This window comes from Taudactylus pleione, unplaced genomic scaffold (genome assembly GCF_031769625.1).
Source record: "Taudactylus pleione unplaced genomic scaffold, aTauple2 ptg000903l, whole genome shotgun sequence".
In the NCBI taxonomy this organism is placed as follows: domain Eukaryota; kingdom Metazoa; phylum Chordata; class Amphibia; order Anura; family Myobatrachidae; genus Taudactylus; species Taudactylus pleione.
The window spans coordinates 3,833,668-3,860,753 of NW_028285304.1; the positions used below are offsets into that span (position 1 = coordinate 3,833,668).

The 27,086-nt window shown below is 44.5% G+C and overlaps 1 protein-coding gene across 4 annotated transcripts in view; it reads right to left on the reverse strand.

Moving 5' to 3' along the window:
- Window positions 1-529: 529 nt before the first annotated feature.
- The window catches only part of LOC148473996 (solute carrier family 23 member 2-like), a 54,976-nt gene continuing 28,419 nt past the window's right edge, over window positions 530-27,086 (reverse strand). For all 4 annotated transcript variants that reach the window (XM_088459220.1, XM_088459219.1, XM_088459221.1 and 1 more), the window contains 9 exons: window positions 24,760-24,919; window positions 17,059-17,240; window positions 16,459-16,582; window positions 14,352-14,508; window positions 11,803-12,056; window positions 5,550-5,714; window positions 2,238-2,346; window positions 1,693-1,788; window positions 530-1,215 (listed from right to left, as the gene is read on the reverse strand). In XM_088459220.1, the coding sequence (XP_088315346.1) occupies window positions 989-1,215; window positions 1,693-1,788; window positions 2,238-2,346; window positions 5,550-5,714; window positions 11,803-12,056; window positions 14,352-14,508; window positions 16,459-16,582; window positions 17,059-17,240; window positions 24,760-24,919 (1,474 nt within the window). In that variant the 3' untranslated portion in view covers window positions 530-988. The remainder of the gene's footprint in view (window positions 1,216-1,692; window positions 1,789-2,237; window positions 2,347-5,549; window positions 5,715-11,802; window positions 12,057-14,351; window positions 14,509-16,458; window positions 16,583-17,058; window positions 17,241-24,759; window positions 24,920-27,086) is intronic.

Sequence of the window (27,086 nt, forward strand, 5' to 3'; positions counted from 1 at the left end):
CATACATCAGCAATTGATTGCAGCTATTGTGCAATTTGCTATCGATTGAAAAAAGGGAAAGATTTTTATACATAATCGATTGCTGATGTATGGGGGCCTTTACATGTACGTCACTTAGGCCGCGCACTGCAGAATTATCGCCCAATATCTATGGGATGCCCGTGACTTTCCATTCTTCATTTGAATGGCGTGAGCTGCTCCAATTTATTTATTTTTGGGAGGAGCAAAATTATCCTGCAATTCGCATGGAAAATTAGCGCAAGACTTCACCGTACAGAAGATGGCGTTAATTGAATCTGCCCTATAGGCATCAGTGAAAGCTAGGAAAAAATGAAAACTTATAATGCTAGCGAATCTCACATGGAATCCTGGATTTAGTGCATACATACTGTATGTTATATGTGTCAGTTTCCTATTTCTCTTTAGTATATCGGATTGACTTGGAAGACGTAACCTCTTTCTGAATGGATATTATGTAGTCGCCTTTGCATTCTACGAAAAACGGAGAAAGCAAACCATGAACAATAAGTTTGACTTAGGGTTTATTTCCCGTTCCGGTGATCAACACACACCTGGTTTTGAATACAAATAACATTGCAGTAACATAGTTGCACCCATTGATTTGGGGCGGTGAGGAGTGATGGACCGGGGTGTTCTCATGGTCCACCGTTTATACTGACGAAATGTAACATCCCTTTCGTATCACAATAATTTGGGACGCAGGTATGAAATCCTCCTCGCTGCTAAAGAAAAAGTGACCATTGTGGGGCGTTCCGATTCGGAAATTCAATATCAGTTGCCTTTAAAAATCCCCATAAATAGATCTGAACAGAGATTATGACCGGGGATGGTGGAGTTATGTGATATTAAAATACTCAGACATATGGAGGCTTCAGTTTTTAGGTTGCCTAGAGCCTGTAAGACTTCAGCACCAGATTTAGTAAGGTGCATGAACAAGGAATGTTCCCGGGCGTGCAACCATTGACACTCAGTGCTTGGTCTCCGTGTAGCCGTTAAGTTCGCTGTTCTCATGCGTGACAAAGGGTAGCTCCTTGGGTTTCGGGCAGAAGGGGATATACCGAAGCCAGGAGAAGGTGCAGAACTTTGTGCCGAAGCCAAATGGAAGGTTGTACACCTCCCCAACGTCGCAGCAGTCCCCTTCGGTCTCCCCGTTTATCTCTTTCCATGCGGAAATTCCCCGCTCTTCTTGTGTACCTGACAAGCGGTAAGAAAAAGTGTGACGATGAAGGTGATGCTTGAGACTCAGCACAGCACCCATGACGGCTAACCAAATCATTACCAAGGGGCATATGTATCACAGCTTGATGTGAGATAAAATTGTGAAATATATATCACCAACCAATCAGCTCCAAACTATAATTTCTTAAACACAGCCTGCAAAATGTAAGTTAAAAACTGATTGGTTGGTGATGTATATCTCACAATTTTATCTCACATCAAGCTTTGATACATATGCCCCCAAGTCTTAAAAGACCATTCGCTAGCAGAAAATTAAAAAAGAAAAAAAAAAAAAAGTGGGCAAGACAGGAGTCCGGAGGATTCAAAGGTACAGACAGGAGGTGGGAAGATAAAAGGAGTGACTTAAAGGAAAATTGAGAGATGGGCGGCGTATCTGGCCCCCAGCATGAGCTCCACAAGTGAGAAATTTTGAACACGAGGAACCTGGTTTACCTGGTATCGTGTTGTCCAGAAAGAATCCTAGGAACCCGCCTACGAACATTCCTGTGGTTAACAGCACCAGGATCACGTGGTCTAATTCAACGATGCCTGGGCAGAGATGTACACAGCAAGTTACATTCACAGTCATGCCTAAGACACTTCTAGAGGCTCTACCATTGCAGCTCCAAGGATCTCCCCGCCCTCTATGTCCGTTCTAAGAGTTCTAGGTCAGTACAGCGGTTATGAAGTCTGTTTAGAGTCGTCATAGTAGGTGTCAAATTAAGACCGAAGATTGGCAAGGCACTATTTTAACCCCCCATGTGCCAAATGCCAGCCGGACACCACCTTTAATCATTTTCTGATTTCAGCAAATCTCGCCTAGCCTGTGCCCGAGGAGGCCCCACTCCGCTGCCCAGCCTCTTAGCTGCCATTACGTCATAAGAAAACACTGAGCGGGTGACCTCAGAGTGCAAAACAACTGCACAAGTAGGGTGGTGATTGCAAGCTTGCATGAGAATACTATACGTACAGATCAGACACAAAGCGCTCGCATTTACCTGTCTGTAGAAGTGACGTATTATTGGTCACCCAGTTCGGAATGGTTAGCCCACAAAATATGGAGAATCCAACTATGAATATGTTTCTCGAGGAATTCATGTCCACATACTGCAAATAAAAAACATGTAGAGTAACTATTACAAACGTGAAGCGAGTTCAGGCCTCAAAGTCTCCCAAAAATGAAGCATTTGATTGTTTTTAAGGACAGTGGACGGGATGTACTAAGGGGTGAAATGCAGTAAAAACTCTGGAGTTTGGACCCGGTGGGTAACGCCTATGGGCTTCTCTTTGCAACTCCCCCTGAGAGAGATTCCTCCCCCCCTAGCATCCACCCCCTCCCCCCCCCCTCCCCGATGCGTGTTTATGACCCAGAAGTACCTCTGTCGCAAAGGACAGCTCTTACCCCCCCCCCCATAATTGGCGGTATGTACAGCATCGCGGATGCGATGCTCAGTATATCCCGTCCAGTATACCCTATTTACAATTAGTTGATTTAACACTTATTAACAGAAGACCAGCCTTAAAGTGTCAGCCTCGCCCACTACCCATTAGGCCTCAACCCACAAATCGGTGGGCAGTTTAAATTATTTAATTAAAACCATTCACAAAACGGACATTTCCCTGCATCCAAATAACAGCTTTCTTTCTGCTAATTCAGCCTTATACCACAAGGAACATTTGGGGATGGTGAGAGGCAGCACATGCTTCTTTCTCTTCTAAACCAAACCCCCAGCCATCGTCCTTGCCTGATAGCTGCTTGCTCTCTTCTCCTATACTGGACTTTAACTTCCAGACTTCAATGCAGGGCAGGAGCAACCCTATCAGTGGGACCTGGCCAAGGTGGATGGAATCACCACTCCAACAGGGAGAAACCGGGAGAGGTCAGCTCTGTATGTTTGTCCTTCGACGGGGCTCTGCACATTAACCACAGAACCAGACAGGGCTCCGCACATTAACCTCGGCACCAGATAGGGCTCCGCACATTAACCTTGGCACCAGACAGGGCTCCGCACATTAACCTCAACACCAGACAGGGCCGTGCACATTAACCACAGAACCATATAGAGCTCTGCACATTAACCTCGGTACCAGACAGGGCTCAGCACATTAACCTCAGCACCAGACAGGGCTCAGCACATTAACCTCGGCACCAGACAGGGCTCAGCACATTAACCTCAGCACCAAACAGGGCCATGCACATTAACCTCGGTACATTAACCACCTCACCAGACAGGGTCCTACACATTAACCTCAGCACCAGACAGGGCCCTACACATTAATCTCAGCACCAGACAGGGCTCTGCACATTAACCTCGGCACCAGACAGGGCTCCGCACATTAATCACAGCACCAGACAAGGCTCAGCACATTAACCAGTCGGGAAGCCGATGGATGGATCCCGACCGCCGGCTTCCGTCTGTCTAATCCCGGCAAGGGTTAAATGACAGGCTTTGAAATCTCGACGCCTGTCATTTTACCTACGCCGGAAGACCGGCGCCCGGCATCCCGATTGAAGGGATGCTGGGTGCAGACAGCCGCGGGGGGGGGGGGTGGGTTAGGTTTAGGGCTCCCGGGGGGGACTTGGGGTCAGGCACCCCACCGGGAGGTTAGGGTTAGGCTAGGCGGAGGGAGGGTTAGGGTTAGGCACCCCACCGGGAGGTTAGGGTTAGGCTAGAGGAAGGGGGGGTTAGAGTTAGGCACCCCCGGGGGCGAGGTTAGGGTTAGGAACCCCCCCGGGGGTCTTGGGTTTAGGCGGCGGGGAAAGGGGGGTTAGGTTTAGGCACCCCTAAGGGAGGGTTAGGGGGGGAGGAATTAGGTTACTTTTATACTTACCTTGGGACGATCGGGATCTTCACTGCTGCCGGGATGCCGTTGCCGGGATTTGCGGCCGGCGGTAAATCATACTGAATCCGTTTAAAGTCTCCCCTGTTATCCCTTACTGAACTAATATATGCACTCAGTTCCGGTACAAGGAATATTTTTTTTTTTGGGGAGTTATAACTTATTATTCAACAGTAATTACTAAACTGCTGATAAATTATACATATAAACGCCAGACGGTACATTGGTTGCTTTGGCAGGGTAAATCGATGCATGACCTGTCAGCTTACGTGGAAAAACTATGGCCCTCATTCAGAGCCGCTCGTTAGCGGCAGTACGCTCGTTCCGAGCGATGTTTGCACATCTGCGCATGCGTACGGTTTTTAGTACGCATGCGCGAACCAGTCAGTGCGGCCAAAAATCGTTTGTACGCTATATAGCGAGTGCCTGCTATTTTGAGTGACAGAATGAGGCGTATGTGGGTGGTAACAGAGGAAGGTGCTTGAAACTGGGGAGTGGAGATCCGAACGCAGGCGTGCTTAATACAGCAGCGTCATTGACCACGTCACTGGGTTATTTTATAGCCAGAACTGCTCGCAAATTTGTGGTAGCAAACACCAACCACAAGAATAGCGAGCAGTTCATACGCTGCTCGATGTACTCGATTAATCTAATAAATAGCGGACATGACGTATGGTGCGAGCGGCCAGGGGGCGTTTTTAACAAATAAACGAGCGTATGTTTTGCTCGCTCGTTCAGACTTAGAGGTGTGAACAGACTGCAATTTGCGAACGGATCATTTGAATAGCCACCCCTTGTTTTTGAACGAACGACCGCAAATAGCGAACGGCTCTGAATGAGGGCCTATGTCCATCGAGTAATCCCTATATTATTCAGGAAGAGCTCTACTGTTCATGAATTGTACATATAAAGGAGAACTCCAGTATGGGGAAAGGGTTTAGGCAACGCCCATCCTGGCCTTAAAGCCTGGGGAATGTGTTCAGGGGTGATGCTGGGGGCTTGCATTGTACTATTACCAACTATCCTGGTTTGAGGACCCTGGTTGTACTTATTATAAAGATTACGGGTTGATTTACAGGGAGTGCTATGCCAGTTGATGTAGAGTATTTTGAGTGATTTCATGCTATGCACGGATATGCCAGATTGGCGCAGTTCTGCCTGCACCTGGGGAGATGGAACGGGGGAGGACGGGGCACCTCTGGCAGAGTACAGTAAGAGTGTGTTTATGCAAATATGGCTCACGTAGGCTTGCGGAAACACGCATATGCACCTGCTAGGAGGAGTATCTCTTTATGGTAGGTGTAAATACACACTGATGATGATGGCGTATAGTACATCGGACGGAGATGCTTCGATGTATTTTTATTTTACACCCATTTTGCTACTAAACTCTGCATCACCCTCTATGTATTTTGACAGCAGCAATATTCCACTTTTTTCTTGTCTGCATCTTTTTTTTTTCTACTCACCTGCAAATTAGAAATCCCAACAGCCGCTATTACTCCAAACATTACCAGGAACATTCCGCCAATGACCGGAGTTGGTATAGTCGCAAATACGGCGCCAATTTTACTAAACATGCCCATAAGGAGCATCAGTATCCCTCCGACAATTATCACCATCCGACTCCCAACCTGAAACACAAAAGACAGATGCCAGAGCGGATTTACTGAAGGGGTGCAAGTTGTGCCCAAGCTTCTCTTCTTCTGGCCACACACACACACAGGAAATCTGGTGTTTTTTCCAAACTTGCTGAATTATTATTATCATTTATTTATATGGCGCCACAAGTGTTCCGCAGCGCCTTCCAAAGTACATAAACAAATAGGTTGACCAGCGACTTACAGTACAGTACAATACAGGACATGGATAATATACATTGCTACATTAGTGACCATAACACCCAGATAAGCAACAATGCAAAGCAAACAAGTGTTAGGTGCCCTGGTAGAGAGAGTAAGAAGTAGATGAAGGTAGAGTAAGGAGAAGCACAAGAGAGTAAAGGGCCCTGGTCATAGGAGCTTACATTCTAAAAGGGAGGGTCAAACAGGTGTGACACAGATCTAGTGATAGGTATAGAAACAACCCTACTGAATTATTGAATGACGAGATTGGCAAGCGAGCCACATTACAATAAGTGCTGGGACAAATTATACAGGCCCTATATGCTATAAACTATATCTATATATATATATATATATATATATATATATATCTATATAGCTAGGAATTTCCTGTATGCTAGGGAAAGTTGACAAAAACAAAACGTTGGCGATATAAAAAAATTTAATTATAGGGGTATTCTATTCAAGAGATTTATTTAGGATGCAAGAAACTATTTAAAAAAAAAATAGTGATTTGTAAAGAAAATGAACATTTTGCAAACATGGGAAAGATGAATGAAGCTGAGCAGAGACTGGAGAAGTTTCCCATAGCGACCAATCAGCATCAAGGAAACCTTTATCAAGTAGATGCTATAAAATGAAAGGTACAAGCTGATTGGTTGGTATGGGAAACTTCCCTCCTGTCACTGCTTTTCATACAGTTTATAATATGGAGCGCTGAGGACATAAAGGAGAGGACAATGACACAGCAGGCACGTGTGCACCATCCCCAGGTCAGGTGCAAATGGTCCATGTCCTACTGTATCTCTGAACGCTACGTTTGCCCATGGAAGTTGGGATTGCCCGCCCACAACACTCCCATGAAATGGCGCTATTTGCTATCACATGGTCGCCGCCCAGTACTACCCAGAAACACAGTGGCTCCCGAGTCCTCTCACCGGTGCCACGTGACACATTACGTCCGCGACGCCGTTGAGAGGACCAGGGAGCAGCTCTGCTTTGAGGTCACGTCTGCACGCCGTCCCTCCGGTAAGTTAGTTGCAGAGCAATAGGCTTTGGGGGAAGGAGGGCGGCATGCGAAGGGGGGGGAGATACGTGTGCCTTTAAGGGGGCCCCCACAAGCCTTAATCCGGCCCTGAATGTATATTAAGTCCACGAGATATGCCTGCTTTCCCACTGGCGTCTAGCTGAGGAAACGGGCCCATAGGGGTCTATTTACTAGACCCCTATGGGTCCAATTGAGATAAACTGAACAGAGGTAAAGTATCAACCAATCAGCTCCTAACTTCCATGTCACAGGCTGCGTTTGAAGACAGCATGGAACCGATTGGCTGCTACTCCATCCAAGGCTTAGTAAACAGACCCCATAGTCTGTACACTGCAAAAGTGGCATTCCATCGTGGCATTAAGTTGTACCCTTTCTAACTTATTAATATAAGTGGTGTAATAAAACAGTGATGTAACGCTGCTATAGAACTTTGAAGCACAGGATAATCCTACAAATATAATAAGGAAGCATATCAAAGTCTCCTTTATACGAAAATATCTCATACAGGGTGGGATGTACTAAGCATCGCATTCGTGATGCGGTCCATCCCACCTCTGATCGGGTACATACTGGGGTTAATTACCCCAGTATGTACTTAGAAATACGTTTAAAACCACAAAGGACATTTTTTTTAAGGGGGCTTGGCCACACCGCAGCGATTAGGTCACGCCCCCTGTCACCTGGGCCCGGATCGGCTATCGTCGGCCCTGTGTGCAAGCCATGATTGCCTATGGAATATTATTACATTTTATCTATAAGGGTCCACAGCGCTGTACATAGGGCAACAGTAGGACAGTACAGGCAGGGTACACAGAACATTACATTACAGTAACCAAAACATAAACAGTGCACAAGTAACAATTAGTACCGCAATTCTCAGTACACAATACATCCAGGAAGGTGAAAGCTGTCACAGAAGTGCTAGAAAAAAGGGCTGTGACAACAGGTGGGGAGAAGGACCCTGCTCCTAGGAGCTTACAATCTAGGGGAGAGGGGAGAACAATGACGTGGCGTGAGCATGTGGATTGGGGATCTGAGGGCAGGTAGTAGGCAAGGTAGGGATGGCAGAGGTAGGAGGGTGGGGCTAGTGCCCTGGTGTGACAGGGTTATGTGGTGGAATCAGGGCCGGATTAAGGTCTGTGGAGGCCCCTGGGCAATAAACTGATGGGGGCCCCATCAATTACATTATCAAATATAAAAAAAGTTACAAGTGATTTTCCAATATTTCTAAAGCTAACTAAAAACACAGACATATTTCTGTACCCCAAAATAATCTTTAGTTACAGTAGGTGGAATCTTTAGTTAGGTGAAAATCTCTCTCTCTCTCTCTATTGTGTGCGTGTGTGTGTGTATATATATATATAATATATATATATATATATATATATATATATATATACATAGTTACACACACATGTATCTACATATCAATACATATACAAATACATATAAATACATGTATCCACACACATGCATATATAAAATGTGTGTATATGTATATATCTATATATATAGATACATACACACATATTTTATATTATCTATGTGTATAACCTTGATTGGATTTGACCTGTAATGATATAAATGTGACCTGTAATGTGTGCCTATTATATGTGTAGAAATGTGTGGTACCTGCTTGTCAGCTGTCTACAGTAGCTCAGCTCACAACCACACCCGGGGAATTAGCTTGGACGTGTTATTGATCTTTGAGGACTCGGAGTCTCCCCTGCAGTGCTCTGTGATTTGCTTACAGCGATTAGTTATAGCCCCGGCTCTGGTCCTGAGTGAGCAGTCAAAGTCTTGTGAGATGTGACGTCTTGATCTCGCGAGACTTTGACTGCTGCTTAAGTGCAGTACAGAGAAGCTCTTCGGAGGAGATTCCTAGATGTATTCCTGCTGTATTACAATGCCGAACCTCGTCGGCAGATGCTGTTAGGAAGCAGCTGAGCAGCCGCCGAGGAGGACCGACCTGAGTGCACACTCTGTTTTTTTTTGTTCTAGTTGTGGGGGCCCTGTGTGTGTGGGGGCCCCTGGACGACCGCCCCTGCCGGCCTGCCTATAATCCGGCCCTGGGTGGAATACTGAGAATGTGACCAAAAAAATAAAATTGTCTACACACATGAAGTCATTTTAATTTGGGCCTTCATCCAATTTTCAAACAATATCCCAGGATTCCAACAGAAGAGAGGATCATATCTGCATATGCCGCGTTCAGTAATTAAGATTATAAAGGGTAATTAAGAAGAGGTTTTGTAAGGACAACAAGGGGGAGGGGATGGGTTATTGTCAAAGTCGGTGTCACTGCAGGGTAACGGAGGTTATAATCGTGTCCATGTGTAGTCTGCATAATAAAACTTACAATAGTTGCATCATAGAGGAACATAGTCCTCCTGGTGCCTATAAAATGGCAATAAAACAGTAGTGCAACTATATGGCAGCACAGGGACTTTATTCAGTTTGGCCACATGGATAACAAACAGACCAGATTTGGGGGCCAATTTATCAAGCCCCTTTTTACCTATAAACCACGCAGTTTCCGCAGTAATGTAGTTATCGAGACTGGATTAGGTTAACAGATGGGGCAGATTGAAGTCGCCATTGGGTGGACTGTGGTCTTGTCCTGTTTATCAAGCTCCGAAAACTGTAGCTTTACAGAGCTTGACCCCGTTGGCTCGATCCCTGTGGAGGTATGAATCCGATCCCTCAATGGCAGCCTCCATCAAATAATGGAGCCATTTTCTCACATTGCACGAGTGACCTTATGCCCGAGAGCAGTGCCAGAAACTTCATTGATGCGACAGTGATAGCACTGCTAAGCTCATCGCTGCAACCCCCCTTATAGGAGCTGCTGTGCCGGCATAAGCTCATTGATAAACGGTCCTGAAAACGTCCCGATTGCTGCGGTACGGAATGATAATTACCAGGGGTCCTTAGGCTGTGCATCTGCTTCACATGGGACACAGGACCTCATTCAGAGTCGGTTGTGAGCGTTGAGCGCTCGCAACCGACTCGATGTTTTGGCCCTGCGCATGCGGAGCGGCCGCACTGCGCGTGCGCAATCCCCGGAGCGAGAGAGAAAATCTCTCACTCCGGAGCTCTCTACAAAAGGGGCAGCTGTCGATGGTGTTCACCGCCTCTGAATGAGGGCCTCAGTGTGTGCGGTTGGACGACGGCCATACAGTAGGGATGGACATCGATGGTCGATGTTTGCCGACCATCAATGTTCTTCTTGCGATGTTAGTGTTTTCACCATTCGATGGCAGCATACTGATGTTTGCTGCCATCGAATGGCAATCATTCAATGGTGTTGCGATGGTGGCTTCTTTTCTTTGAATACTAAAAGCTCTGCCTCCCCTGGCTGCTGTGTGCTGTGTCTCTGCATGTGATGGTCTCCATGGCTCATGCTGCTGGGATTGTTGGAGGCTGTCTCTCACTGCCTCAGGCCTGGCCCTCCCTTCCCCCTCTCTCTGCTAGCTCTGATTGGCTCTCTGAGACAGTGAGAGCCAATCAGTGTGCAGCCCTGGTCCTGCAGCAGCAGCTGTCACTCACCAACACACACAGATCCAGACTCCCAGTGCCAGCTGTGACATAGCAGCAGCAGCAGCAGCAGGGGAAGTGACAGTGTTTCTCTCTCCTCCTAGTCCTCACCTCTGACTGGCTGGCCTCAGCTGTGTTTTTTTTTTTTCTACTCCGGCTCCGAGCCACGCACCTAAGCCCCGCCCCCAAGCCCAATCCCGCCCCTTAACTAGTCATATTAATAGTTTTTGCCATCAAATTCTTTTGATGCGATGGTTAGTTACCATCACATCGAAAGATTTGATGGTGGAAGCACTGCCATCATATGAGGATGGGCTTCCAATGTCCATCCCTACCATTTATCGTACACAAAAGATAGAGGATCTCAATCAGACCTGCTCGCAAGTGGGTCGATGGTGAGGCCCTGCGCACGCGCAGCGGCCGCAGTGTGTGTGTGCTCAAGCCCTGGAGTGAGTGACAAATTCACTCGCTCCGGGGCTCGCTACAAAAAGGGGCGGCTGGTGATCGACAGCTCGCCCCGTTTTGTAGGCGGGGAGGCCGGACAAACTGAGGCGTTCCTGAAGGAACGCCTGCCGTTTGTAGGCGGCCCTACTGACATCAGCAGTGATGTCAGTAGGTAACTTCCTGCTCTGTTAGAGCAGGAAGCTACCTGGGGCTTGCGGGAGATGAGACCCGACCCCAAGGGTCTCATCGCCAGCCCCGATGGTCTCGACCATCGCGACCATCACCTGGTCACTCGCTAAAGCTGTGGGTGGCCACCCACAGCTTAGCGAGCGGCCAGGAGGCCGGCTTTTAAAGAAGAAGCGGCCGCCCTCATTAAGAGCGAGCGCTCGCATTTTGCGAGCGGCTCTGAATGAGGTCCAGAGTTTACTTCTGCTGGCCAGACTTCTGTATGCCTGACTAACCTCTTATTGATCCCAATTAGATTTTGATCGGAGTTGGTCCATTTGGTCTGTGCACACAGTTAGTTTGTGCCTTTTTGGTCTACAACAATAAAATTATTAATTGCGTGGACAATTAAGGGGCCTCATTTTACAGATTTCAGAAGTGGAAAAAAAAAAACTTTATATAACTTTCCAAATGCATTTAAATCCTAGAAATATACATTTCTTCCAATCCCAATTCAAAACCGAAAAAGACCAAAGCGTTATGCTTTATGCCACTATACTATTTTGGCGAACGTGATGCCCATTTGCAGTTTACATTTCTGTCTGAGACCTAAACAAATGTAAAGAAAAACATCAGGATATTAAAACAGGTGATCTCATTGGCAGGGGAACCCGGGACACTCACCCTGGTGATTCCAAGTGCACCAACATTCTCACTGTAGGACGTGGTTCCATTTCCGGTGCCCCAGGCTCCCGCTAACAAGCACCCGATCCCTTCTATTCCGATTCCTCTGTTTATGGCATGTTTGGGAGGGGGCGGTGCCCCGGAAAGGCGCGCACATGCGTGGTAATCGCCTATCGACTCAATCATGGATGAAATGACTCCAGCCAAAATCCCGAATACTCCCTCCAGACTGACGGTAGGTACTCCCCACTGGCCTGCAATATAAATGTGATGTATGAGAACATTGTATATAAGGATTCTGTTTACTATTCTACTAATTGTAGCCTAGCTTTCAAAAGAAAAAAAACTCAGCAACATCACCTTAGGAAATTCATTGCAACACTCACTTCATTTAAATGAGAATACATAAATGAGGGCACTTCATTTGCTGACAGTTACATTGTTCAATAAACTACAGTTGGTCAATCAAAATAAGCTCTGTGCCTTCTAACATTCTTTTGGGTGTAGCTGTCTAGGTTGTGGCTTAGGTGTATGATAAATGCTCTATCTATGTAGCATCTACTGCAGTCTGTGCGAAACTGCTGCTCCTAAGTCTAATAAAACCTACACAGTTCATTTACATTTTCAAATATACAGTAACTCACCCAAAACGTAGGCTGATTTGAGCTTTAAACTGCAGGTGACTCTTTGGAGGCCTTCAGCTCCGCAGATATGTTGAGGTCTTCATACCAACCGCATCATGCGGATTCCCTGTTGGTGTATGCTCCCCCCTCCTGGTCTCCCAGTGTCACTAGAAACCCTGAACTTGTAAGTTGTGGTCTTCAGAGATAAAGGAGTGCTGTGTCAGCTATGGACCGAGAACGCTTCCATTTCACGTGATCGGAGAAGGTATATTGGATGTAGGAAGAACATCTCCACTAGGCCTATCCCAGAACTCAGTAACATTCGGAGATGGCCTGAACCCATTTTAACTCTACATTCCAAATAAACTACTGGCAATACAGAAAGCAAAACGCATGGCAACAAGTGGAATCTGGTTACTTTTCTGGATTGGCCAACAACCATATCTGTGACCAGCTTGGCCATGCACACTGAAGGCCAAACTTGACAGAGCTAGACGGTAGCTGAGCAGACCAAACTAGCGAAAGGTCAGTTATCTGTTGACAAAAGTTATGTGTTCTTGTAAGGTTCATTCACATCCATAAGGCACGTCTTGAATGGATATTTCTAATTGGTCATGCTCCAGCCATTCATGTTTATAGCAGTCTTCATCTATTTTTTTTTTCCATCAGTATCCCCATAACTCAGTTTTTCCCCAACTCCATTCCTCAATTTCCCAACAACCTCTCCGCCACAATACAGGTTTTAATGAATTTCCTGTTTGAGTACAGGTGATGAAAATTGTGGGTTGGTGATTTTGATTCAGTTACCTGTTATCAAGCACGGATATCCTTACTACCTGGCCTGTTAAGGTGGCTTGATGAATGGAGTTGGAAACCATTGTCCCAGTTGAGAGAAATAGGACTTATAAAACATTACAAAGTATTGTACTGGCTTATGGGAGTAGTATTATACACATCTGTTGATCTGGGTAGATCCAGGAACACTGGCACTTTTAGGGGCAATAAAACAAACAAATAAAAAAACCTCACTGCATTACAGCCTGTGACAATACTCAGCAGGTACATTCACATATTTGTGTAGAAGACCCGACACTTAAGGGTCTCTATTACTTTGAAGTTCACCCGTTTTGAAAAGAATAATAATAATAGTAATAACAATAATAATAAAAAAGTGTGTGTGTGTATATATATATATATATAAAAATTCATAGATATGTAACAATGGTATCAGGATGATAGGCTTACACTAAAAATGGTATACTTTCAATAGGTCGACACCAGAAGATCAACATTCAATCGGTCAACAGGTAATTGGTTGACACTGACTATGGTCGACACAAAAAAACATGTGGTTTTCAGGATTGTTTAGGGTTAGGCTAAAATAAATCATGTGTTGACTTTTTTTGTGTCGACCATTTGAACGTGCCTTCTAACCCTGTCAACCTAAGTCACTGTCGACCTTTTAACTCTGCCAACCTTCTGGTATCCACCTATTTACTGTCTACATTCTTATTGTAGACCTATCAATCCACACTCGTAACAAATTGGGATGTTTTTACTAAAAGCTCCATGTAGGGTCTTTCATTTGGCTTACTGTGCATAAGGTACTGTAGTCCCCTATATGGAAAACGACCCCCCCCCCCATTATATAAGAAATATCTTTAGTACAATGAACTTTCAGATCCCTTGTGCATGTGGATAATACTCTAAAATGTTTTTTTTTTCGTCTTATCGAACGTGGTACGACTATAGGGGTAAAGTTTATCATTTATTAGTCTATTAACATGTATTTATATAGAACCAACATATTCCGTTACGACTTACAATTGGATTATATTAAATGGAATAATTTTAAATTATTGCATATTTATGCTCCAGTATATCCATTTTAAACCATGCATGAAGGAAAACTGGAATCACCGGTACCTGGGTAGGGGAAGCGGAACCACGGAGCTTCAGACAAAACATTTCCTTTAACGTCTGTACGACCAAAATAACCGTAACTCTCCGGCTTGGATGGAAGGACATTGGTGGCCGTCAAAGCATAGCAGATCAGCCAAGAGATGGAGATACCAAGGAGTACCTAGGCAAGAATAGTGCAAGAAGACGATCATTAATGAGTTTTGTAGCCTGTACCGCGTTGATGGCTAAGATTCCATGGTTGCGCAAACACATTGCTTTGTGGTTTGTGCCGGCCTAAATATCGTCCCTGGCAGAAAATACAAAAAGTTGCTTTTTGTCTATGAAAACAAAAACATGTATTTGCCCTGTCTAATAATGTCTAAGAGGGGTTCTATTTTCAATTTGACTTCTCACTTTTACACCATTAATAATAGTAATTAAAAAATTAAATGGCTGCCCCCAAGATGATTTTCTTAAAAGAGACTCATTTTAAGAAATATTTTGGAACCAGGAGATTCTGCTAATGCTCTAAGGTACAACGGGCTCTTCTGCCAAATTATAGAATTGTCAGATTGCTAATCTATGCCTGGTAAACCAAATTGGTCATATGTGGTAAGGTCCCGCCTATGGTGGCTCAAGCCATGTGTCATCGGTGGGAAACTGTCCGCGTGAAGCCAGCTATTATTAGAGGGCCAGCATCCAGAAACTGACGGCCTCCTATCAGTGTTTATAGTTTTCTCAGTGGTGAAGCCACTGTATAACGCTCCCGTGGGGCTTGTTTCATGGATGGACGATCGTAGTTTCTAGAACAATGCTCCAGTCGATTAATTACGCATAACCATGGCTGCTGCCAGAGCTTACAGTTGATGTACATGGCAACCGGATTTACACAGAGTGGAACTGCGTTGGCCCTCATTTGCAATACAAGCACAGCTTACTTTGCTGATTCTGTGTATTCTGGAACAGAAAACCAGACCAAGCCAATTCTTTGGAATAAAACTTAGCTGGATCCTGCCGAGTTGAGGTGTTGTCAGACCACAATGACCTGGATCCTGACTACTTTTTAAAAATCTTCAGTCTCGCAAAACCGACGGTTTTGGGTGGTTTTTCCTGACTGTTTTGTTTTACAGCGCTAGCCAGAGCTGTAACTAGACTTTTTGGTGCCCTGTGAGAGACAGCATTGGCACCCCCCCCCCATTTTTCAAATGGGGACATAGAATGTGCACCTGAAAAAGGGCCATGGCCTCATGGGGAAGGGCCAGGGAAGAGATAGGGGAGGCCAGGAGATGCTGGGGATAAATGAAGAGGAAGCTACAAGTGAGAATGATAATAAACAGAAAATGGACAGGCCCAAACAGAGCCCCCTGCCCTGCCATGGCACAGGCCGCACTACCCTAGTTACGGCCCTGGCGCTAGAGCAGGAGTTTATCCAGTGCTCTTGACCACAGCGCTGGCAGATTGCACTTTAGAAAACCGATGGACAACAACAGCAGTTTTCTAAACACCACCAAAACCGCAGTTTAGTAAAATGTTGCCTGAGGTGTTCCCAGACCACACATATGACCTGGAATGTGCTGGTTTCTGGGTGCTCCAAATACTACACGGATCAACTCAAAGTCAGGAATCTGTAATGCAAACTTTTCCTGGAGCTGATTGGCTCCAGGATTTCTGTCCGCACATTTACCCCCTTGGATTCAACAGTGGTCGGGTGAGTTGTTTGTTTTCAGAACACCGGATTGATCCAGCCACTTCAGCAATGAGATACATTTTAAGTTCATGTTCAAAAGCATTAAACCTGGCACGCTTGCTTTCAGATTCCGATTAATAGATCAGATTTAGCCCACACTCTAACCAGAAAACCCATATCCTGGCTCCTACCCCCATCTGTATTGCCCGTTCTACAAACTAGAAGCTGGATTTCAGTGTATGAGTGCCGTCTCCTCATTTCACCGCAGTATGTGCATGGATGTTTTGTACACTTGTGCCACTGCTCCGCTGGTTCACAAATCACGTTGCAACAGCCACAACATTGTAACCCGGGAGTAAGGACGTCACTTGTCCGTTACTGCTACAGGCGGATTGTTCTGTATATGCCCTTGCATATGTAAAAAGGTTACTTAGGCGGACTTACTGGGAAGATCTGGAAGATGTAGATCTTGGAAAACTGCCACTTTCTGCTACTCTTTGAGTAATAGGGGATTGGCAACGGTACATTTTTTAGGTACTGCGAAAACAAAACTATGAGGAAAGTCGTCCTGGAAGAGATTAACATAGAGAAAAATTAGATGTTTTGGCAAGTGCAACCATTATACGGCGCAATGAAACAAACCCGTGTTCCAAAAAGTTCACATGAACCCCAATACCACCTACACTTCTTCTTGCATCTTTCGAAAGTTTAAAACCTAACGAGAAACAAAAAAAAAATATTAATGGGCAGGGGCGTAACTAGGTATTTGAAGGGCCCATAGCAAAAATATGTAAGGACCCCACTGGTGAAAAATGTATATATCACATGTAACTTTGACAAGGAAGATGGGCCCCCCTCAGCTCTGGGCCCCATAGCAACTGCACCCCTTACACCTATGGTAGTTACACTCATGTTAACAGGAAATCCTCAGAGCTACAAACTAAAAATATGATCGGGAATTTTTGTCGTGCCCCCCCCCCCCTTATTTTATTACTTAGAGCGACTACAGAGCAGCTTCGCTAAGTTAGTTTTGCTTTGACTTACATGGCGGATATCCCCCAATGGGTCCCGGCATCTTGACCAGCGGATTGAAAGAGTGGCAGAGCAATCAGGGTAATCGTGGGGGCGATCGTCAAGGGGCCGATGAACCTCATGAGGAACCCAATCAAACCAGAAAACCCAACAATTATTTGGAAACAAGATGCGACCATGATGGCCCCTTGAACCTGAAAACAAGGTAATAAAGAGGAAGGTCAGGATGAGGTAGAACTTTACCACAGCGGAGATCAGCAGATCCTACTGCTCAGCCTATATGCAGATCGTTTTCCATTCTGGCCAATGCAGGTGTTTGTCAAATTGTACAAAGTCTATATTAAAATGTGGTCGTGACAATAAATAACAGCATAAAAATGAGGTGTAAATATAAAATATACTTATAGCAAAATTGTAATATATTCCAAATTTCGTTATGGGAATCCTCCTGGGCTGATATGATATTTTTATGAGAATAATAATAATTTTATTTATATAGCGCTTTTCTCCTAAAGGACTCAAAGTGCTTTACATTTACAGTACAACATGCTAAATAAACTTAAACAAGGGACATTAGTGAAATGCTTGGGTGAATAGGTGAGTCTTGAGTCTATTTTTGAAGGATTCTAGAGTGGAGGCCTCTCGAACTGTGCGGGGAAGTGAGTTCCAAAAGGTTGGAGCCACAAAACTGAACGCTTGACCCCCAGACAAATTCCGTGAGATTCTAGGTACTGTTAATAGTCCTTCGTCAACGGATCGCAGTAATCAAGAGGGACGGTAAGAAATCAGAAGCTGCTTCAGGTACCCTGGTCCATGGTCATGTAGGGCTTTGTAAGTTAGTAAGCCAATCTTGAAAACCACTCACCATCTGACAGGCAGCCAGTGAAGGGAGTAGAGAATGGGTGTTATGTGGCTGGAACGTGGCTGGTTGGTTAATAGCCTGGCAGCTGTGTTTTGTACCATCTGCAAGCGGTGCAATTCTTTTGCTGGGAGTCCAAGGTAGAGGGCGTTGCAGTAGTCTAGGCGTGATGATATAAATGCGTGTATGACTTTAGGCAGATCTTCTGAGGGAATTAAGTGCTTAATTCTGGCTATGTTCCTCAGATGAAAGAATGAGGATTTGATTGTGGCTGATACCTGATGTTTAAGTGTCAAGCCACTATCCAGGACAACACCAAGATTACGCACATGTTTAGTGTTTTGTAATTCTAAACCCCCAAGCGTAAGTCCTGTTGGTTAGCTATGCTGTAGCCCTGTCCTGTGACCTATCATTAGGGCCTCTGTTTTATCAGGGTTCAGTCGCAGCCAACTGGGACTCATCCACTCCTGAAGCTCAGCTAGGCAGCCATGTAGGGTTGTTATTGGGTCCTTTGTACCTGGAGCAAAGGACAGGTACAGTTGTGTATTATCTGCATAGCAGTGGTAGACCAGGCCATGCCGTCTGATTATTTCACCCAATGGTAGCATGTGTACTGCAAAAAGCAGGGGAGATGGTATAGAACCCTGTGGGACACCGCATGGAAGTGGCACTGGTGATGAAGAGTTTACTCCAGAAGAAACTCTCTGTGACCTGCCAGTGAGAAATGATTTGAACTAGCTAAGGACTGTGCCATCCAGTCCACAGAAATTTTTCAGGCGCTCAATTAGAATCCCGTGGTCCATAGTATCAAATGCTGCTGAGAGATCCAGAAGGATTAAAATTTAACAATCACCTCTGTCTCTTGCCATCAGAAGATTATTAAGCACACATACCAGGGCTGTTTCAGTGCTATGTCTTCTCCTGAATCCTGACTGGAATGGATCATAAATATCATGGGTAGACAAGCCGGTTTCCAGTTGCATTGCCACCACTTTCTCAATGACCTTTCCTAGGAAAGGAAGGTTTGATACTGGTCTATAGTTGGTCATGCAGTCGTGGTCTAAATTAGGTTTTTTAAGAAGTGGTCTAACAATTGCTTCCTTTAGTGGTTCTGGAAAAATGGCTGTTTGCAAAGAGCATTGAACTATTTTTGCAATTACAGGGCCAATAATGTCTATACACCCTATGAGAAGCTTGGTTGAGGCAAGGTCCAGATCACAGGTGGTGGGTTGCAACATTCTGATAATTTTAACAATGTCTTTTACATCCATTGTGTCAAAGCTGTTCCAGGGAGACAGGTGGCTTACCTTGGCAGGCTTGGTAGTTTGGCAATCCTTTGATGGCACTGTGGGGATTCCAGCCTGGATGGAGGATACTTTATCTGCAAAGAATTTTGCAAACTCATTGCATCTTGACTGGGAGAGGGATTCATCATGCTGCAGGCATGCTGGTTTGCAAAGCATCTCCACTGTACGGAAAAGCTGAGCTGGCCTATTGTTTGCTGCCTTGATCTCATTTGAAAGGATCTCTGTTTTCTTACGGGTGATTGTTGATTGATATTCTCGAATATGTTTGATTAGTGTTAACTTATCCTCTATCAGAATATGCCCCATTCCCTTGCTGGCAGCTGTTCTCTGCATGCTTTGGAGAAGCTTTTTGTTTTATTTAAACATAATTACATTATCTATACTGTACACTGCCATTGTACACCCAACTGGGGAAATACTGTATACAGAAAGATGTTCTGGAGACTTTTTTTTTTTTTTAATTATTTTTTATTTAGCAGTCAGGTTAATAGACTATCTTTGATAGGATTACAATGGTCAACAAAGCAGTTTAACTCAATCTAAATGTTATACAGATGTAATAAGAACCACTTAAGCGGAGTATAGGGCCTTTACAGCTGTTGTGTTTTAATATATGTTTTCTGTAGGCAGTGCGGAGGGCAGTGGAAGGAGGGTGACTGGAAAGGTAAAAAGTGGAGGGGTAAGAATTCCTTCCTAGGGCTGTAGGCAAAATCAACATTAGCTTGGCCGGGGTGATCAGGTCAGTGAGAATACAATTTCCTTTGCAACTTTATCTATTGCTCCGTTGCATGTAGTCTCCATGGAGATGCTTAAGAGTCCTAAGATTTCACTGCTCTTTCAGTGAGGCTATCTGTGAGTCGGACAGCATGTCGGCATTCATGTTAACAGTACAATTGTGTCACCCCTGCTTATAGCCCAATGGTTAGTAGGCCCTCAACAAGCCTCCACTTATCCTAAGCAGTCACAAGATACAATAGGATCTAATGCAGGGAGAAAAGATGTGCAGTATCCAAGGGCAAAGAAAACAAAAACTGCATTTAGTTAAAAGGAAAAACCTTTTTAAAGAAAAGGCACAAGTTACCATTGCACTTGCTGTATACGAGCAGATCCTGTCAAGTCGAAATTATTTTTCTTTTTTCTTTTCAAGTTCATTGGCTCCATATTAAGTATTTATTGCCATTAGTTTTGTGTTTTGTTTTTTGCTCATGTCTGCTGGGCTGTGTTCCGGTACAGAGTTCTATACATTAATGTATACACAGGTAAATCATTTATTCCAGTTTATCCCTTTTATGTTTAGGTAATGGATGTATAACTCACCAGAGCAGAACATGAGAAGGAGTAAGCCAATCCCTTCATTACATTAAATAGACCCTTTCAAAAGTCACCACGCGACCTACATGGTGGAAATGCCGCAGCCCTGCGTATGTTGCAGAGACTTTGTTACATTTATCCATCATCAGCCATCATGTTCTCCAAACACTAAGCCACATATTGCTTGGCCTGACCAACCCAAACACTATTGGAGCACTTCATACATATTGAAACGCTGAGTACAAATCGGAGCGAGGTCCATGCTCAGCATGGTAAGTCACTAGCAGGAGTGAGGCCAACTGGAGAGGTTGCCTCTAGCAGCCAATAAGATTGTAGCTATCATTTTGTAGAATGTATCAGATAAACGGTAGCTAGAAGCTGATTGGCTGCGAAGGATTGATAAATCCATCCAACAATCTGTTCTCTCCAACATGCACCACAACCCGTTATCAAGAATATCTATTGCATGGCATACATACATCTATGGTCCGCTTCCCCATCCTGCGATCGAAAACGCAGATCGACGGACATCGATGATCGGCGATCTGTCTGAGAAATTCAACGTGTTAAAAATCCCAGACTCGTCGATTCCGACCATTTTCAGGTCGGAATCGGGTAATTGAGATGAGTAACTTGTTGGATTTCTCTGATCCCCCGTCCCCGGGAGAGTGGGAAATTGCCCTGACAGCGGCTAGATGTATGGGCCCCATAAGCCGACTTATAATAAGGAATGATCTAGTGCAATTTTTACTTAAAACTAAAGATGGGACTGCGCTTATTTATAGAACCCAGTTGTGAGATGGCAGAAAAATTAAGATAGCAGTCGGGTTTCCCAATAATATTAATTTAATCACAAATTTCAAATTAAAATATACATGTATCACAATATACTTCAATAAATATCATTTAAAGTATTTATATTACTAAAATCACGATATGGATAAATCGATCTATGTACTTGCATTCAATATATTGAATAAAAACAGTCCCAAAAAAAGCACCAGCTGATGGAACAATTAGATATTGCTGATAATTATGAGGTGCTCCACTTGGATATTTATATGTGGAAAGTATCTCGTGCAGAAAGTTCTGTGGAAATCACACACGAATAAACAGTTCCGAATAGGCAAAAGACGCAGGTATTGTTTTGTAAAGCTCTTGATGTCACAAGCTATAGCCGCACTTGGTGTACCTGAACCACGGGGTTGCTCTGGGAGATAGCCTGACTCGGGCAGCCCTGCTCCAGCAATATCGTCGGGCTCCCATGTAATCCAGCTCTAATCAGCCACTTAGCGTCCACCGGGGTCTTTTGTAAACACCTTGTGTTATCCTGAGCGCTCGCTGCATTTCCTTAATGAAGTCCGTATTCGGCACGACACTCCAGTGTCTTTCTCAGGTCAAGAGATGCTGTAAACAGGGGGTTTATGACGCATTTCGCCCCAACATATAAGGGCTTTATCATGTAGTTGCATGTAGTCTCCAGGGAGATGCTTAAGAGTCCTAAGATTTCACTGCTTTTTCAGTGAGGCTATCTGGGATTCGGACAGCATGTCGCCATTCATGTCAACAGTACAATGTTGACAGTTATTATGTCGACATTACTGAAATGTTGATAGCTTACATGTCGACATCTGCGGAATGTCAACATGTTCACCCTAAAAAAAAAAATTGTCGACATTGTCCAAAATGCGGACATTAGGTTTACGGTTAGGTGTAAGCTTGGGACATACCACCGCAACCGCAGATTTGTGACATTAGTCGCAACCTGCGCCATTAGCTGCAACCACCGAGTTAGAGTTAGGCATAGAGTACTTGCATTCGCAACCGCTGGATCAGCTGCATTGCCAACTATCAACATTTCATCAGTGTTGACATGTTCAATGTCGACATTGTGAACATGTTACATGATGAATGGTAACATTCTAACAGTCTACAAAATATATCAAACCCCTACATAGTGCCCCACATGCAGAAACAAGTTTCTGAATTGCAGGTGGATATATATAAAACTTTATTTCAATGATCCCTGGAGTGTAACTACCATTGTGACAACCCTGCTAATAGCCCAACGGTTAGTAGGTCCCCCTGCTAATAGCCCAACGGTTAGTAGGTCTTCAACAAGCCTCCACCTATCCTAAACACTCACAAGATACAATAGGATCTAATGCAGGGAGCAAAGATGTGCAGTATCCAAGGGCAAAGAAAACAAAAACTGCATTTAGTTAAAATGCAAAACCCTTTTAAAGAAAAGGCACAAGTTACCATCGCACAGATCACATCACACTTGCTGTATACGAGCAGATCCTGTCAAGTCGAAAGAAGTTTTCTTTTTTTCTTTTCAAGTTCATTGGCTCCATATTAAGTATTTATTGCCATTAGTTTTGTGTTTTGTTTTTTGCTCATGTCTACTGGGCTGTGTTCCGGTACAGAGTTCTATACATTAATGTATACACAGGTAAATCATTTATTCCAGTTTATCCCTTTTATGTTTAGGTAATGGATGTATAACTCACCAGAGCAGAACATGAGAAGGAGTAAGCCAATCCCTTCATTACATTAAATAGACCCTTTCAAAAGTCACCACGCGACCTACATGGTGGAAATGCCGCAGCCCTGCGTATGTTGCAGAGACTTTGTTACATTTATCCATCATCAGCCATCATGTTCTCCAAACACTAAGCCACATATTGCTTGGCCTGACCAACCCAAACACTATTGGAGCACTTCATACACATTGAAACGCTGAGTACAAATCGGAGCGAGGTCCATGCTCAGCATGGTAAGTCACTAGCAGGAGTGAGGCCAACTGGAGAGGTTGCCTCTAGCAGCCAATAAGATTGTAGCCAGCATTTTGTAGAATGTGTCAGATAAACGGTAGCTAGAAGCTGATTGGCTGCGAAGGATTTATAAATCCATCCAACAATCTGTTCTCTCCAACATGCACCACAACCCGTTATCAAGAATATCTATTGCATGGCATACATACATCTATGGTCCGCTTCCCCATCCTGCGATCAAAAACGCAGATCGACGGACATCGATGATCGGCGATCTGTCTGAGAAATTCAACGTGTTAAAAATCCCAGACTCGCCGATTCCGACCATTTTCAGGTCGGAATCGGGTAATTGAGATGAGTAACTTGTTGGATTTCTCTGATCCCCCGTCTCCGGGAGAGTGGGAAATTGCCCTGACAGCGGCTAGATGTATGGGCCCCATAAGCCGACTTATAATAAGGAATGATCTAGTGCAATTTTTACCTAATTCCAACTCTGTCCAAACTCTTATATTCTTCTTTAAATCTAACTCACCTATGGATTTATTTTCAGACCAACTTAAAACTGTGTTAAATACATTAAAATGTTATCTGAGATAACGTCAGCGGGAGATCATACCTCCTCAGGCATTTCAAAAACTCACTGCGGCAGGTGAGCACTTGGGACTGTTCAGGGCCTGAGGCAGCTGCATAATGGATACTGATAGTAACCCCCAAAAATATTCATGAACAAAACACGTTCTGCCTGAAGATGCTTGAACTGGACGTCACTGCTCTGTAATGCTACAGCAGGGATGGGGAACCTCCTGCCCGGGGGCCTTATAAGGCCCTCGGAATCATTTGCTCTGGCCCTTATTTGGCTAGCAGGGTACCTAGAACGACACCCAGCAGCCAGAATCTATGCAGCAGTGCCACCTGGAGCGTTCTTAGGACGCTTCAGATGGTCACACCGCAGCCCTTACAGCTCCCCGGAGCATCCTCAGGATGCTCTGGGCATTGCTGTAATCACCGGCAATTGTGGTCACGCAGAGGGGGCGTGGCCTGCACCAGGCCTGCGAATAATGTTATATATATCAAAATGGCCCTCGGCAGAGAAAAAGGTCCCCCACCCCTGTGCTACAGGTATAAAGGCGGCATTTCATTTAGCCGTGAGTTTCCGTAGTTGCTTCACCTGTAAGGTTTATGCGCACAAAGCGGCAATTACGGTAATGATAACAGCGTTCGTTTTTTGTTGGCACCTTTTCCCTAAACTGTCTTACAGCATCTGATTGCATCACTGAGTAAATCTAGACTGTGTTTAAATTGGTCTAATAAACATAGAATTATTTATTTACATAGCTGAGCTCAGTGTGTTACAGTACACAATAAAATGTTATCTTATTGACACTTTCCCTATAAATCCTTATATATGGCGGCTTTACCACAGTTTACAAGTAACAGGAAATTTAACACATTACTGTACCTCCCGTATCCGCGACTGCCAAACTTCCACAAACTCCGGAGACGTGGCATTTGCCAGGGTGGCATTTTGGGTCCATTCTGGGCATCTCCACTTGGGGAGGGATAACATGGCTAGAGTTGGTGTCAGAAAGGTAAAAGTTCCTCCCTGCAAGATTGGCAACCTATAAATACAATACCAGCGATAAATCATAGTGACTGAAACCACCACTTACCCTCTGGCTAACAAGACACATTATATTTACACTAACAACACACATCAGTGTCTGGAATCCAAAGACATAACGAAGGGACAAAGCATATACTGATAACAAAACAATGGGTCTGTATCACAGATGTACTCTACTTCGTTGCTGCTGTTTTTGGATGCAGCAGCCAGGCTACAATAGGCCAATGCAGCCGGGGGAGTCTGAAGAAAAGAGACGGCTCCTGCCGGCATCGCAGATCCGAGTGCTGCATCCGAAAACACAGCATTCCATCACTATTGCGACCGTTGGTCATGATGGTTGCAGCCATTGGTCATCTGAGTAAGCTTTTGAATGGCACAGCCGGGGTCAGGAAATCTGCGTCGGAAAACACAGACCCTGACAGTGACAGCCCCCCGTTTTGTAAAATGGTCAGCGTTGATGCCCCTGCACCGCCCCCAAGCAATCTTGCAACACTCGTTCTGCAATGCACAGAACAGGCCATGTGCAAACCATCGGGTGGGCATACCAGACTGCAACAGGCCCAATGTCAGCTGTCTGCTTGGCGTACGGTACAGTAGTGGTTCAGAGTTGCTCTCTGTGGCTTGTATCATCATACCTAATGAATCTATAGATTGTAAGCTTGCGAGCAGGGCCTTCCTACCTATATATCTGTCTGTTATTACCAAGTTTTGTTCTATTAATGTTTACAATTGTAAAGCCCAACGGAATATGCTGCTCTACATAAGAAACTGTTAATAAATAAATAATGACATGTAAATACGGTCACTGGGGATTGGTGTGACAACCACAACATATAGTGGGTAGTGACCACGGACACGCACAGAGTCACATTTGTGTCAATGTTGTGTAGTTACGGTTTGTACTGTAGCTCCACAAAAATGATCAGAGGTGCCGATCAGAAGTAGGCCACTACTGACCTTTATGTGTGGTCATCTGCCGACCACACTAAAGGCCTCATATAGAGGCAAAGGCTGAAGTGTACGCTGATGCGCCTGTCACTGGAGTCGCGGCATTGGCTCAATATGCAAATGCTGGTGCGGTAACCTGCGTCTGACTGTGCAAGTCCACTACCAGCGTCTCTGCGCGCTGTAACGCCGGCGGTGATTCTCCACTACCAGCGTCTCTGCGCGATGTAACGCCGGCGGTGATTCTCAACAGGCCACCATCGCGTGCACCACCAACACTTGTGCCAGACCTATGACAGGTGTAGGCTCTCCGTGTGAACATGGCGTCTGTGGCTGCGGATGTGAGTCTGAGAACGGGGGCTCCCGTAGCACGCCCATGAGATGGACTTTTGCAGTTGCAAATAATCACTCAATCACATGAGCACCGGCATAGCGTGCCGCTCTGGATCAGGCCCAATCTGATCCACAGGGCCAGTTTAAGCTTTGAGGGGGGCCCCAGGGCAACTAACTTGTGGTGGTCCCTGTTGGATGAGGAACACTCTGGTGCAGCCTCCATCCTAAAAAGGACAAAAAGTTACAGATCTGCACACATAAATCATAGGTCATGTAACTAGATAATAAATACGTAATCTATACCCCATTCAAATGCATCAGAAAATTGATATTTGGGGCTGCAGCCTAAACAACCAATCAGATTGATTACACAAAGAAGGGAGGAGAAAAAGGGGTTGTTCTAATAGGTGCACAAATATAGAATATTACAATGTAACTTTTATTAATTCCTATTAAAAAGACTCATTCCATATCTTATTGGTTGAGTCTATTCCACAGTGAAATATATTAGTTAATAAAATAGAGGATAGATAGTAATATTAGTGCTCAAGAGAATGAAAGATGTGTTCATAAAAAAAAGAGAAGAAATACAAGGTGTCTGTTTTATTACATCTAATTTATCTCAGTTGTATCAACATAACTGGCCTTTGATCATTTAATCTCAAAAATGGAGTCTAATATTATTATATATTGAAAATATGTTACTATATCACAGAGCATATTATTCTCCTAAATACTGTAGGTCTGATATTCCATGTGCATGAATACCCACATATTTATATATACATGTGAGTATATGAGACTCCTTTCCATATACTGGTTGGCTTTCAAGACTATCTGTGTATACAGAAATAACTCTAATCTGATAGTTGTAAAGAAGATCA